We start from the raw sequence: 12,159 nt of genomic DNA, 5'->3' as shown, positions 1-12,159 counted from the left end.
TGAAATGTGCACTCTCATGGGGGGGGAGGATCAATGCACAAGTCTGAACTTAAAGTGGGAAAGTGCAATTTCACACCTTGTAGAGGTAATGGCATTAGAATGTTAAACTCACTGTCCACTATCACTGGGTATGCTTTGTATAATTAAACAGACAGAAAGGCAGAGCAATATGACACACTGGAAGGTAAAGCCGAAAGCATGCAACAGTTTAAGAAATTTTCCTGATCTGCATTCTTCCAGCAATCACCATTTATATTTCTGGTTGTTTGTTCTCAAGTCATTTCAGTGTGTAGTGACACAAACTTCCAACACACTAGTAATTGGACTTCTTAACCAACAATGTGCTCCAGGAGGTGGTCTATCTTAAGTTCATTGTCTAACTGGTACTAAACCCATGGCAGAGTAGAAAGTTGATCATCTGTTATGGTAATCAAAATCAAAATGCTCCATTAAAGTAGAGCAGATTACAAGTATGTTAGCACTTTAAACCCATCAGACTATTTGTGAGTTACAAATAGTGTTAAATGACCATATTAAATCAGTGACCTGATTATTAGTTTCATTGACAATGAATGTCTGTCATTTATTGCAGAGGATTAAGTTGAGCTGTTAATGAACTGCCTCCTGTGGCCAAGGGTACAAGATTTGATTTCTTCTACCTCCACATGCCTACTGTGTGTCGCTGTGCAGCTCACTTAACCAGACAGAGCTCCTGAATTGTCCCAGAAAATGGAGATGTTGTCCAGTGAGCTTACCTGATTTAGAAACAGATAAAATAAAATAAAAAACAGAAAGCATAAATCATTTGCAACCAGTGCTAAATCTAGTTCTGTAGCCAAATAAGCTGTGCTTTGGAAGTGCATACCAAACTGCAAATTGTGAACTGCCACCTCCCATTCAGAGTAGCCAGATAATGATTTATTATATCAAGGGTTAAACTGCGACCTTCCCTCCAACATAATAGTCTTTCCATACTATCTACCCACATCTTACATCAAAAGGAGTTGAGAATAGTTTACTATCATTAGTGCAAATGACAATCTGCCGGCACGTATGCTGCAGAAAATCAGATTGTCGTTCACAAAATGTGAACTGTACAGGATAGTCAAACACACTTATGCAAATGCAGTAGTGCATTCGTATAAGTGTTTTCTACTAACTGTATGGAGATTGCAGTACAGTGGGGATTGGAATTTCATCCAAATCTCCACTGTGGTGCGTTCTCAGAGTTGGAATAAATTTTTAGCAGGGGGTGTGGGGGCTGCATAGAGGCTTGTCCCCCTTCAAAAACTTGATATTTTGTATAGGAGTTTGATATACATCAGCGCCTATATGGATATCATATGATATTTTTCAATGACAATGTTGACCCAAATGTGCTGATCATTTGGGTCGACATTGTGAAGCCACCAGAATTCTGGGTTTGGTGGTTTCTTTCAATAGTGCGAATGGAATGCGTTTTGTCTTTTGCACTAACGATAGTAAACCATTGAGCACTTACTGATATTCTGCATTCAGATACTTGCAGTTTCTAACATAAACAGCTTGCATCTCCCTGCAGACTTATTGATTATGTTTGAAGCTCGGATATTTTGGCATTCTTATATGGAAGAAATGATGCATCCTTAATTTTTATGCCATACCTTAGTTAATGAATGGCTACACCAAAGCTTTCAATTGTACAAGTATTTAACTGTTTTTATTGTAATTATTTAGCTTTAATCACAATGATCCACTGATGGTCTGCTATAGTTACTATTTGGGTAGTCTTATAATTCCTTAGTTGACCAAAGGGTGTCAACAAAACAGATTTCAGTCAAAGGAACACAACTAATTTTGGTGTAATTTTGTGTGTGTGTGTGTGTGTGTGTGTGTGTGTGTGTGTGTGTGTGTGTGTGTGTGTGTGTGTGTGTGTGTGTGTGTGTGTGTGTGTGTGTGTGTGTGTGTGTGTGTGTCCATCTATCTATATCTATAGATTTATATATGTATATCTATCTATACATATATATATATATATATATATATATATATATATATACAGAGAGAGAGAGAGTGAGATACAGCTATAGATATATAAAACAACCAAATTGTCCACTCCCAAAATAGATGGTTTATTAGGTAGGACTTTTGTCCTTTCGCTCCTAATGGACTTCATCAGACTAATAGACATTTAAAATATAAGTATGTTTAAATGAAGTGTGTTGAGAATCATGTGTTCAGCTTACACCAATCAACACGCATTCCAGCTCATAAGCATCCACTTCCTACAACTTAATATGTTAAAAATATATTTGTAAAAATTGACATAAAAAAACATAGCAGTAAAGTTCAAGTTAATGTAAGGAGTTGACATCAGATCTTTTGTTCTTAAGGCTAATGTCTTAACAACTACACCGGAGAATATTCAGAGCATAAAATGGAAATATTGTTACTTCAGTGTCCTATTTTTCAGTTTTGGCTTGTTACTAATAAAATCATTCAAGCCAGGGGGGATGTTAGCTGCCAACTCAAGTTGCCAGAAAAGTTTTCTCCTGTCAAGTAATAATTTAACACCCCCTCTTGTTTCAGAAGTACTTATACTCTTCATCACACAAAACACAAATTTCTTAATCTTTGTACATAATATGAAATGTATATATAATGCATTGTAACTATATTTACTTTTTATAGTATGTGCATTGTTTTGTATCCTTTGCTGAAGTTTTTATCCCATTTTAGCAACTTAAAAAGCATTACAGGGGATGCAGGTAGCAACATCAATGACATTCTTTCTACCAGAATTAAAATGTTCTTTAGTGCAGTATGTTTTCCTGTTTTCTCACCACAATAATATGGTCTATTAGTAATGAACTTGCAAGTGCCACATAAAATACAGGCATTTGTTCCCTTCTTTTTCTGTGCCACCCCCCCCCCCATGTTTATTCCTTTCCAATAAACCTTTTAAGTTGTCATCCTTGATGTTATAAAAGTAAGGGTTCTCATCCAAACCTCAGAGATTGTTGCATTTCTTTTTCAGAATCATCCAATTGTTTCTTGTAATCCCTTTAATAGTCAAATTGCCTGCACTAAAGTGTATCTCCATCCGTAAGGTTCTGATGTGTTTATGACAATCAACTACTAAGCATTGACAAGTTGGTTACCTTTCAACTTCACCCCCTATTAATATGGGGTTAAATTTCCCTGCCCTCTCTTTTCACTTGTTGTACAATTTCATTAACTTTAACCTCACAGTAACCAAGTCCCCCCCCCCCTCTGTAATAAAAACAGCTATGAAAGGGGAGTGTTAAGTTCTCCTCCCCTCTGTAATAAAAACAGTGGAAATAAGATCAAATGTCTTTTTTTATATCACCTGCTGTAGCAGTTCCTGACATTAGCAGGATCAATTACCCATCTAAGATTGACAGCAATACCTGACAGGGTAAACTACAGATTTAACTGTCTATGATATGTCATGCATGTGGAGACAAATTTCTTTGCAAAGTATGTGAGAAGTTGAGTTAAAAAAAAGTAGGTGGGCTTTCCCTTCCTTTGACTCCAATGTAAGGAAATAAAAGTTTTAAAAACTACAAGCAAGTTTCTGGTACATACACAATGCTGGAACCATATTGTAGGGAGAAAATAAACCTAACGATTGAGTTAAACTGTATGAAAGGATGGAGCTCTCCTTTAAAGGCGATTGTCAACTCTTCTGACAAATTTACAGAAGCAGCAACCAACACAGTATTGAAAGTCTAAGCTTTAAATGTTATTTATAATAGTTTGTGTTAAGATAACTTGAGTAGTAGCAAAGATTTCTGTGACATTTAGAGAAAAGTCAGTAAATATTTTTTCTTGTAAAGTATAAATGCATTTATCATTTTCAAGCCCCCCCTCCCCCAGGCCCGAATTGCAGCAAGAGAGTCAGGTGGCAACCCTATCAACTAGGTGCACTGATACTGTTCATAAAAAGATCTTTTATGCTTTGTGTGACATCATCCCAGGGGGGAGGTACATATCTTGTTACATGCAGATCCATTGTAAGAGATTCCCATTGACTTTGAGTCAGTCCTTGCATTGTCAGAGAGCAACCATAATATACATCTGAATTTACTTTAACATACATTTACTATGTGCCCTTGCATTAAAAACACTAAGAAAGGGAAATCAGAACTACTTAACTGTGTTTAAATGCACACACACACACACACACACACACACACACACACACACACACACACACACTATATATATATATATATATATATATATATATATATATATATATATATATATATATGTATATATATGTATACGTGTGTGTGTGTGCGCGCGCGTGTGCAATATCTATGCATACAATTACTTATTTATAATAAATAACATAGTATAGGTAAGCATTATTAATGTATACAAAATGTTGCTCAATTATTTACTTGATCATTGTCACACATTGACTATGTGTTCCACGTGCAATCTTGGTCAATGTCTTTCTGTCGATATATTTTTCTTTGTATTGATAAGTGCATTTAATAATTTAATAACTACTATTATCTTTACCAGTGTAGCTTATGTTGTGGCTGAAAAGGGTCCTTGGACCAGTTCAATTTCCTGGTTACCAAAGTATAAATAAATATGAAATAGAAAAAAGGAGGGGGAACATGACAGAAATAATTGAGGAACTGGTAAAGCACATTTTAAGTCTTGGTTACCAAAGTATAAATAAATACGAAATAGAAAAAGAAGGGGGAACATGACAGAAATAATTGAGGAACTAGTAAAACACATTTTGTCTGCATCATTCATGAGAGAGAAAACTCCTCCCACTGAAGGCATTGGGAAGTAGCAAACAAACTAAGTTTAGAGTCCTACTTCTTGTCACTTGTAAATGTACAGCAAGGATTATTTACTGCAGTGAGAGTTTTTACACTTCAGCATGAGAGTATGGGGGATAATTTATCAAGTTTGTTAGGACTACAAAAGACTCCTCTAACAAAAAACTGTTTTTATCTGCTTTATTTCCTGCAAGTAGTTGACAGCTATTTATAGCATAGAACAAGATCTGGCAGACAGATAAATGAGGCTCAGTCAGGTTAACAGAAAAGCAGCTCTTTTACAGAAGGTGTGTTTAGATGACAGTGCTTCACAGTCCTGCCATTGTAGTTTAATGGCATGAGAAAACAGCACCGTTTTTTTATGTCTGGCATGAGTCATATAAAGAGGACTTGAAATGTATTCTGGGAAGAAGGAAGGAAAGCAAGAAAATAAGATCACGTTACCAAGGCAGGCCCCATCATCCACCATTTTGAGAGAAACACATTAAAATTGTAAAAGAAGCACTTGGAGTGATTTTGAGGCATTAAAATAGCTGAAAAACAGAGATACAATGAAAAAAATATGTATTTTGAGTTCTAAGGTGGAGTTTTCCTTTTGTTCAAAAATCTGTTTCTTTGCAGGTCAGGCTTAAGACCTTAATCATCCAGCTTCTAACTATGTTTAGTTTTAGGCCTTTGGATGTGGACTACTATAGTAAACACAGGAATTCCCACTGGCTTGCTTTTTGTAAACCATTTTACTTAAGCTTCTTGTGTGAGGTCTCTTGAAAATTTCTGTGTCCAAATACTGGACTACTTCCTGTGAATAGTATAAACTGAGTGGCTCTGTTTACATAATTTAGAAAATCACCAAGCTTCTGTAAGCTCCCTGACCACAAAAGGAAGAAATCATCAATATCTTGCCTGTAGCTAGTAATGTGCTGCATAAAGGCTGACTGATAACGCACAATAATCTCCTCATCTGGCCACGAAAAGATTTGTATAACTGGCAGCCATAACTACCCCCATAGCCACACTAGAAACCTGTTTGTAATATTTTTTTTTTTGTTAAAAGGAAATCAATTATTTTCAAGAACCAGTTCAAGCAATTTGCCCTTTAAAAACACATTACCAGATAGGTCAGCTTTTTCTTGAATTAAAGATATTATCCATGCTATTCCTTTATCTTGTAGAACTAATGAGTACAAAATTCACACATCCAATGTAACTAACTGAATTTCCTTTGTAACTAACTGCAAGTCCTTTTAACTGGCCAACAAAATCAAATGTATCTCTTATATAAAAGAATATGTTTCATTAACGGGTTCAACTTTTTGCCTGCCAGAATGGCCAGCCCTTCTTTTTTTGACCTTGCAGATGACACTATTGGTCTAAAAGGAGGGTCTCTTTCATTTTTACATACCTTGAGAATTCCAAAAAATACAGAAATTACTGTGTTTGAAACCAAACACGCAATGATTGTTTCCTCTGAAAGAAAACTTTTGTTTAGCAACTCTAACAACATCTCATCAATTTTGCTGTATGCTCTATTAATATCACTCATGCACCCTAGTTTATAACAGCTAACTAACAAACCATCTTTTTGGAGTTACTTACTGGAGTGGACTGTTTGGTTATTTGTATTTGCAGTTCGCAAGTCGTCTTTGGAAATGTGGTTTTGTTTTTGTTTGTAGGGATATATCTATATCTATGTCTATATCTATATCTATCTATATATATATATATATATATATATATATATATATATATATATATATTTAGCTGTATCTGTATCTATATCTATATCTATATCTATAGCTGTATCTATAGCTGTATCTGTATCTGTATCTATATCTATATCTATATCTATATCTATATCTATATCTATACATATGCATCTGATATGTATCTGGGTCTACTTGAATAGACCGAAAATCAATTTAATCCGATCATACTTAACCAAGACTAAAACACTGAAACCTTACTTAAATGAAAGTTCACATCACTGAAATTTTAATCCAGAAAAGGAGGCAGAACACAAAGCCAAACATTATTCAAAAGTGATTCCATTGTGAGACACACAGATGTCCCTCTCACCAGGCTAGATGTGGAGGTGGTCACGGTCAGCTGTCCGTCAGGTTCCAGGATCCACCATATCACACACGCACTCAAGTCTCTCAACAACAGGTACTGTTATGACTCTGTCATAGTGCATGTTGGTGTGAATGACTGGAGTCGTACCTCTCTGGACTATATGGAGAGAGGCATGGTTGAGCTCTCGGACTATGTGTCTCAGGCTGGTATGCCCCTAACCTCAAGCAGCATTTTACCTTCACCTAGGATGATGCCTCAATAAAAACAGAAAATGATTGACTTCAAAAATTAGCTTAGTTTGTGGTTTCATTCCAAGGGGATACAGTATCTGTCAGCCTGGGATGACATGATCAACAGACCTCAATACTTTGTCAGAGATAGTCTTCATTTGTCACCCCTGGAATTTCAGCTACTTGCCAAGGCTCTTGACACCCCCATAGTGCCTTTTTTTAGGTAGTGTCTCAAGGACAAAATTCCCGATGTAAGAACTCCATCTAAGAATAATCTGAAGGAAGACATGGACATTTGTGCAGTCACAGAGACCTGGTTGAAGGCTGTGGAGAGCAGGCCAGCCATATTAGGCTACATCTCCTTACACACATTCAGACCACAAACTGAAGGCATGAAAACTAAAGAGGCAGTGTATCAACATTCATTACAGATAAATACACCTTCAGATTGGTTAGACAGCATGACTCCCTGGAGATACTTCAGCTGCAATTAACTGTTGGAAGGACACCTATTTAAGATATTGCCAGCTACAGGACCCCCTCCATGAACCAGAACACCCACTCTTCCTATTTGGATCTACTTGAGTCTATAAAGATTCATCCGAACACCATAGTTATGGGTGACTTTAACTACCCATCCATTGACTGGGGAAATTACTCATGCTCAAACTCACTCGCCCAAAGGTTCCTCGACTTCATTAACTCCAGTGCCCTAGACCACATTGACACCCCCACAAGGGGTGCCAACATCCTGGATCTGGTGCTTACCAATATGGGGGACCACTGTAGCACCCTCATTATGAGGGCTTCCCTGGTGAGATCTGACAATAAATCAGTCCCATTCGAAGTTACTATCACACCTGACCCCCCTGTAGCACAAACTAAACTAAAAATCTTCTCCAAAGCAGATTATAACCTCTTATGGGATGGTATAAACAGCTTTATTGCACCTCCTCCCTCAGATGGAACTGGGAACTATGCCAAGTTCTGCACAAATGCTTTATGAAAACACCTCAACAATTGCATTGACTCAACCATAACCAATAGGGCTAGTAAGATAGGATGATACTGTTACAGTTAAAATGAGGTATGGGTAAGTGCTGCCATGAAGGAGTTTTTTTTTTGATGAGGATGATTGGATTAGACTTAAATAGAAAAAACGATAAATATTTTGGCAAAGTAAAGAAAATAGGTGGCATATATTTTACTGGGATCATACTGAAGTGTTAAACATTAAATTTGGTGATAGGTGATAGAACCTACTAAAACAATGGAATGGTGTAATACAAGAAGTAAATGATTTTCTTGTAGTATGGAATCATATAACTTAATTTTTTAGAAAAAAAAAAACACTCACTACATTCAGTAATCAGAAAAGCTCGGCGATTTAGGTAGAATTTGTTTCCAGGAAGGCTTAAAAAGGCTCTTAGTTATTTTTCATGCAGTATGGTGTTCTAGACTAAATCTTTTAAGAAGAGGTATAGTATGCATTTTACAAAAGACAGATGGGGTTGGGTTTAATTCATAGCACTTTTTTTTTTTTTTTTTTTTTTTTTTAGTGTTATAGAAAATAAAGATGTTGTAACTTAAAATATAAAATTTTAAATATAAACATATTTCCAGGTCAATAAAATCCAGGAAGTGTAAAAAAGATAGAAAAAAAATGAAGGATTAGCCAAAGAATGAAACAGTCATGTAACACAAGTGACAAAAGATAGGAAAGTTGGTATGACAACATCGTGGATAAATGTTAAAAAACTAACCCTTTGCAAAGAACAGAAAGTGAAATCGAAGAAACTTTTACAAGTAGAAAAAAAAAGGTTTAGGTTTAAGGAATGTAAAGATTTATTTGTGGAAACTGATTAGCTTCCCACAAAATCAGTTATGAAGTACAAGCAGTGATGTGAAAGTTTATCTTACAATGTAACAAGGAAGAAATAGGTGAGCAAGTGTTATTAGAGTGTCTTCTTCTTCTTTCGGCTTTTTCCCGGTTAGGGGTCACCACAGCGGACCACCTGTCTGCTCATGATTGGCAGTGGAGTTTTATGGTGTCAAGTTGCCAGCTTGGCGCCAACCTTCTATAGAAGGGACACACACACACACACACACACACACACTCACTCCTAGGGCCAATTTAGAGTGTCCAATCCACCTACAGCATGTCTTTGGGATGTGGGAGGAAACCGGAGCACCCAGAAGAAGCCCATGTGACCACAGGGAGGACATGCAGACTCCGCACAGAAGGCACCCCAGCCAAGGATTGAACTGGAAAACCTCTTGCTGTGAGGCAGCAATGCTAACTGCTGCACCACTGTGGCTGCCCAAGTGTCATTAGAGTGTAAAAGAATAAAAAAATGGACACGAACGGGAGAGTCATAAAATCATTCGATTGTTTATTTTTTTAATGTTCTTCACAAAGGCAGTGAAAAAGATTAGTGTGATATATGTATTTGCATATATTTGGCATATTTGGTTGGGTAGAGGCAGTGAAGTTTTGTTTAATAATAAATGGAATGACTGAAATAAAGGCAGAAAAAGTGGTTATAGATGAAAATATGGGGAGAAGAAACAATAACAGGCATTATGATGTATGTGTTTGATATGTGATTTTATGAAAGTATATAAAAAATCAAAAAAGGATTGTTGAAATTTCTGTTTTATGTAGTGGATTATGTTTAAGTTTTATATGATAACTTGACTGTTTATTTTAAAGGAACTGTTTCTTTTTTTCTGATACGTGTAGTGAGATTTTTTTATATCCAGTAACCATTTGAAATGTTGGGATTTCCTAGAGCCAGTCATGAAACACCGATTGAATGGTTCAAAGAATGGACTTTATTTATTTTATTACTTATTTTACATTTGTTGACCGGGCTAGTCTAGCTGGATATATATCCATTTTCAGTAGAGGCCTGGGGAGAAAAGCTCCAAGACTGACAATAAGTATTGTTACAAAAAAACAAGAAGTAGACATAGAAGATATGTTATGCATTTAACAGTACATATCATAAAACTATATACAAAGTTAGAGCAAGATATATACATGTGCTAGTGGCTAAAAAATAGTATCCAGGTTCTTACTACATGCTTTCCATTGCACTACAGAAGATTAATTTAGTGGAGAGAAAACAGCTAGTAAAGATATTAGTAGCAGTAATGATAGATTAGTCAGGGTTGCTTCAAGGGCTCAGCCAGTGTGTCTTGAGGAAGGTTTTAAGTTTTTTTTGAAGAGTGGTAAGGAAGGAAGGGAAGTAAGTTCAATAGGTAGAAGGTTCCAGTTTTTTCCAGTTGTGTTTGAGAATAGAGAGTCCCCTGCCATGTTGTGAGACTTGTTGATGTTAGATTAACATCTAATTTGAAGGGATACTGAAGGAATACCATCTTAACGTGTGTGTGCTAATCTTTGACCTGAACTCCCACCCATATATATATATATATATATATATATATATTATTTTTTCAAAAAAGCCTTCCCCTGATAGTTTGCACACAGTCACATGAACAAACGTCCTTGAGCTTCATTCTCCTTGCTGCAGTTTTCATAGGATCACTCATTGGTAATCCAGGTAATGTAGGTTAACTGACATAACTCTGTATATCACTGCATTGTGTGATTATGTTTTGGTCATTTTCTGTAATATATAACAGTCTCTAAAGGACAATAAGGCACAAATCATTTACTGTGATGCTGAGAGATTTCTGTAATTTCCCCAAATCTAAAAATGTGGTTGAAACAGGATAGGATTCAAAGGATAAATCAGTAAAACATAAGGTTTGCCTGTCTGTCCTACAAGTTTCCAATCAGTAAGAACATTTGGTGGAATTAAAAAAAAAAAAAAAAGACTTCACATGAGACCAGTGCTACAAAACCATCTGATAGCAATGCTTAAATAAGATTGTTTTGTCTTTTATTATTATGTTTATACAGAAATGTATTACTAATACGAATTTTAAGTAATTGCTAAACTTTTTTGTTAAAATATTATGCTGTAAGACACATTATTTAATGCATGAGGTACAGATCTTCTGTTTTTTTTTCTTTCAGAAAGTTATCCTCCATTACTGCAGTGCCTTAACATTACCATTTTAGAAGACAGCAACTGTGATGCCGCTTACCCTGGGGAATATACTGACAATATGTTATGTGCTGGTTTTGTTGAGGCAGGCAAAGACTCATGCAAGGTATGGAACATTAGCAGATATAGTAACTACATGGAAGAAATTTAGGTTTCACTTTATGCACCATCATGGTATCACATCTGGAGCTATGCCAGCAAACAAAATGCACTTTTGTACAGTAAAGTTGCTTCTTAGGATAGTAAAAAGCAGTTTACCAGAGAAGGGTCATCTTTGTCGCATTAGAGGACTTCATAAATCAAGCAGAGTCTTACTTCTCACTCTATTGTAAAACTTGATTTCTTTAATTTAATCCATTATCCCAGCCCACATCCTACCAATTCCCCTTCAATAATTCCACTGCTTTTACTCTGCCATGGATGCATCGAATCTCTGGGTAAAGTGTAGATACCACGAGACTGCACTCGTACAACATTTGTATGTAACTGTTGTAATTAGTGTAAATACTGTATTCTGTTCACAGCATGCAAAGTCACTACAGAGATCACTGAATGCTATTATGTTATGCTTGATCTTATGGGTAATTCACAAGGTAAACTTTGCTGATGCCATGAAGTAGATGAAGCTAGTGACCGGTTTCTTCCTCATTGGAGGAGAAATTGGATAAAAGACTAGAGTCTCACAAGCCTTAAACATGTAACTGAAGGAAGAACTCAGAGGTCTGAAGAAAGTCCTTTACCCAGAAACACACACCTCTGCATCTTTTGTGTAGTCTGTCACTTCTCAGTAGGGAGTAACCACAGACATGGATTTTGACTGGAAATGGAAGGCCTGAACCAAACATTGATACTGATGAATAACAGGAGTACACACGACAAATAAAGGGTCATCTTAGTAATTCTTCAATAACATTCCTAGCAATGACATTTAGTGATTTAAGCCCTTTTGTCTTGCCTGAATCTTATCTGAAT

At 36.1% G+C, this 12,159-nt stretch overlaps 1 protein-coding gene across 1 annotated transcript in view; it reads left to right on the top strand.

Annotated features, from left to right (window-relative positions):
• Window positions 1-11,338, top strand: part of LOC122808435 (trypsin-like) — a 187,505-nt gene extending 176,167 nt beyond the window's left edge. Inside the window, exon 5 of the mRNA XM_044079398.1 lies at window positions 11,157-11,338. Coding sequence (XP_043935333.1) covers window positions 11,157-11,338 — 182 coding nt within the window. The remainder of the gene's footprint in view (window positions 1-11,156) is intronic.
• The last annotated feature ends 821 nt before the right edge of the window (window positions 11,339-12,159 follow it).

The sequence above is a fragment of the Protopterus annectens genome, chromosome 8.part0 (genome assembly GCF_019279795.1).
Source record: "Protopterus annectens isolate FY-2018-M chromosome 8.part0, PAN1.0, whole genome shotgun sequence".
In the NCBI taxonomy this organism is placed as follows: domain Eukaryota; kingdom Metazoa; phylum Chordata; order Ceratodontiformes; family Protopteridae; genus Protopterus; species Protopterus annectens.
Note: the sequence above shows the minus strand (reverse complement) of the source record. Positions and strands in the feature narration are given on the sequence as shown.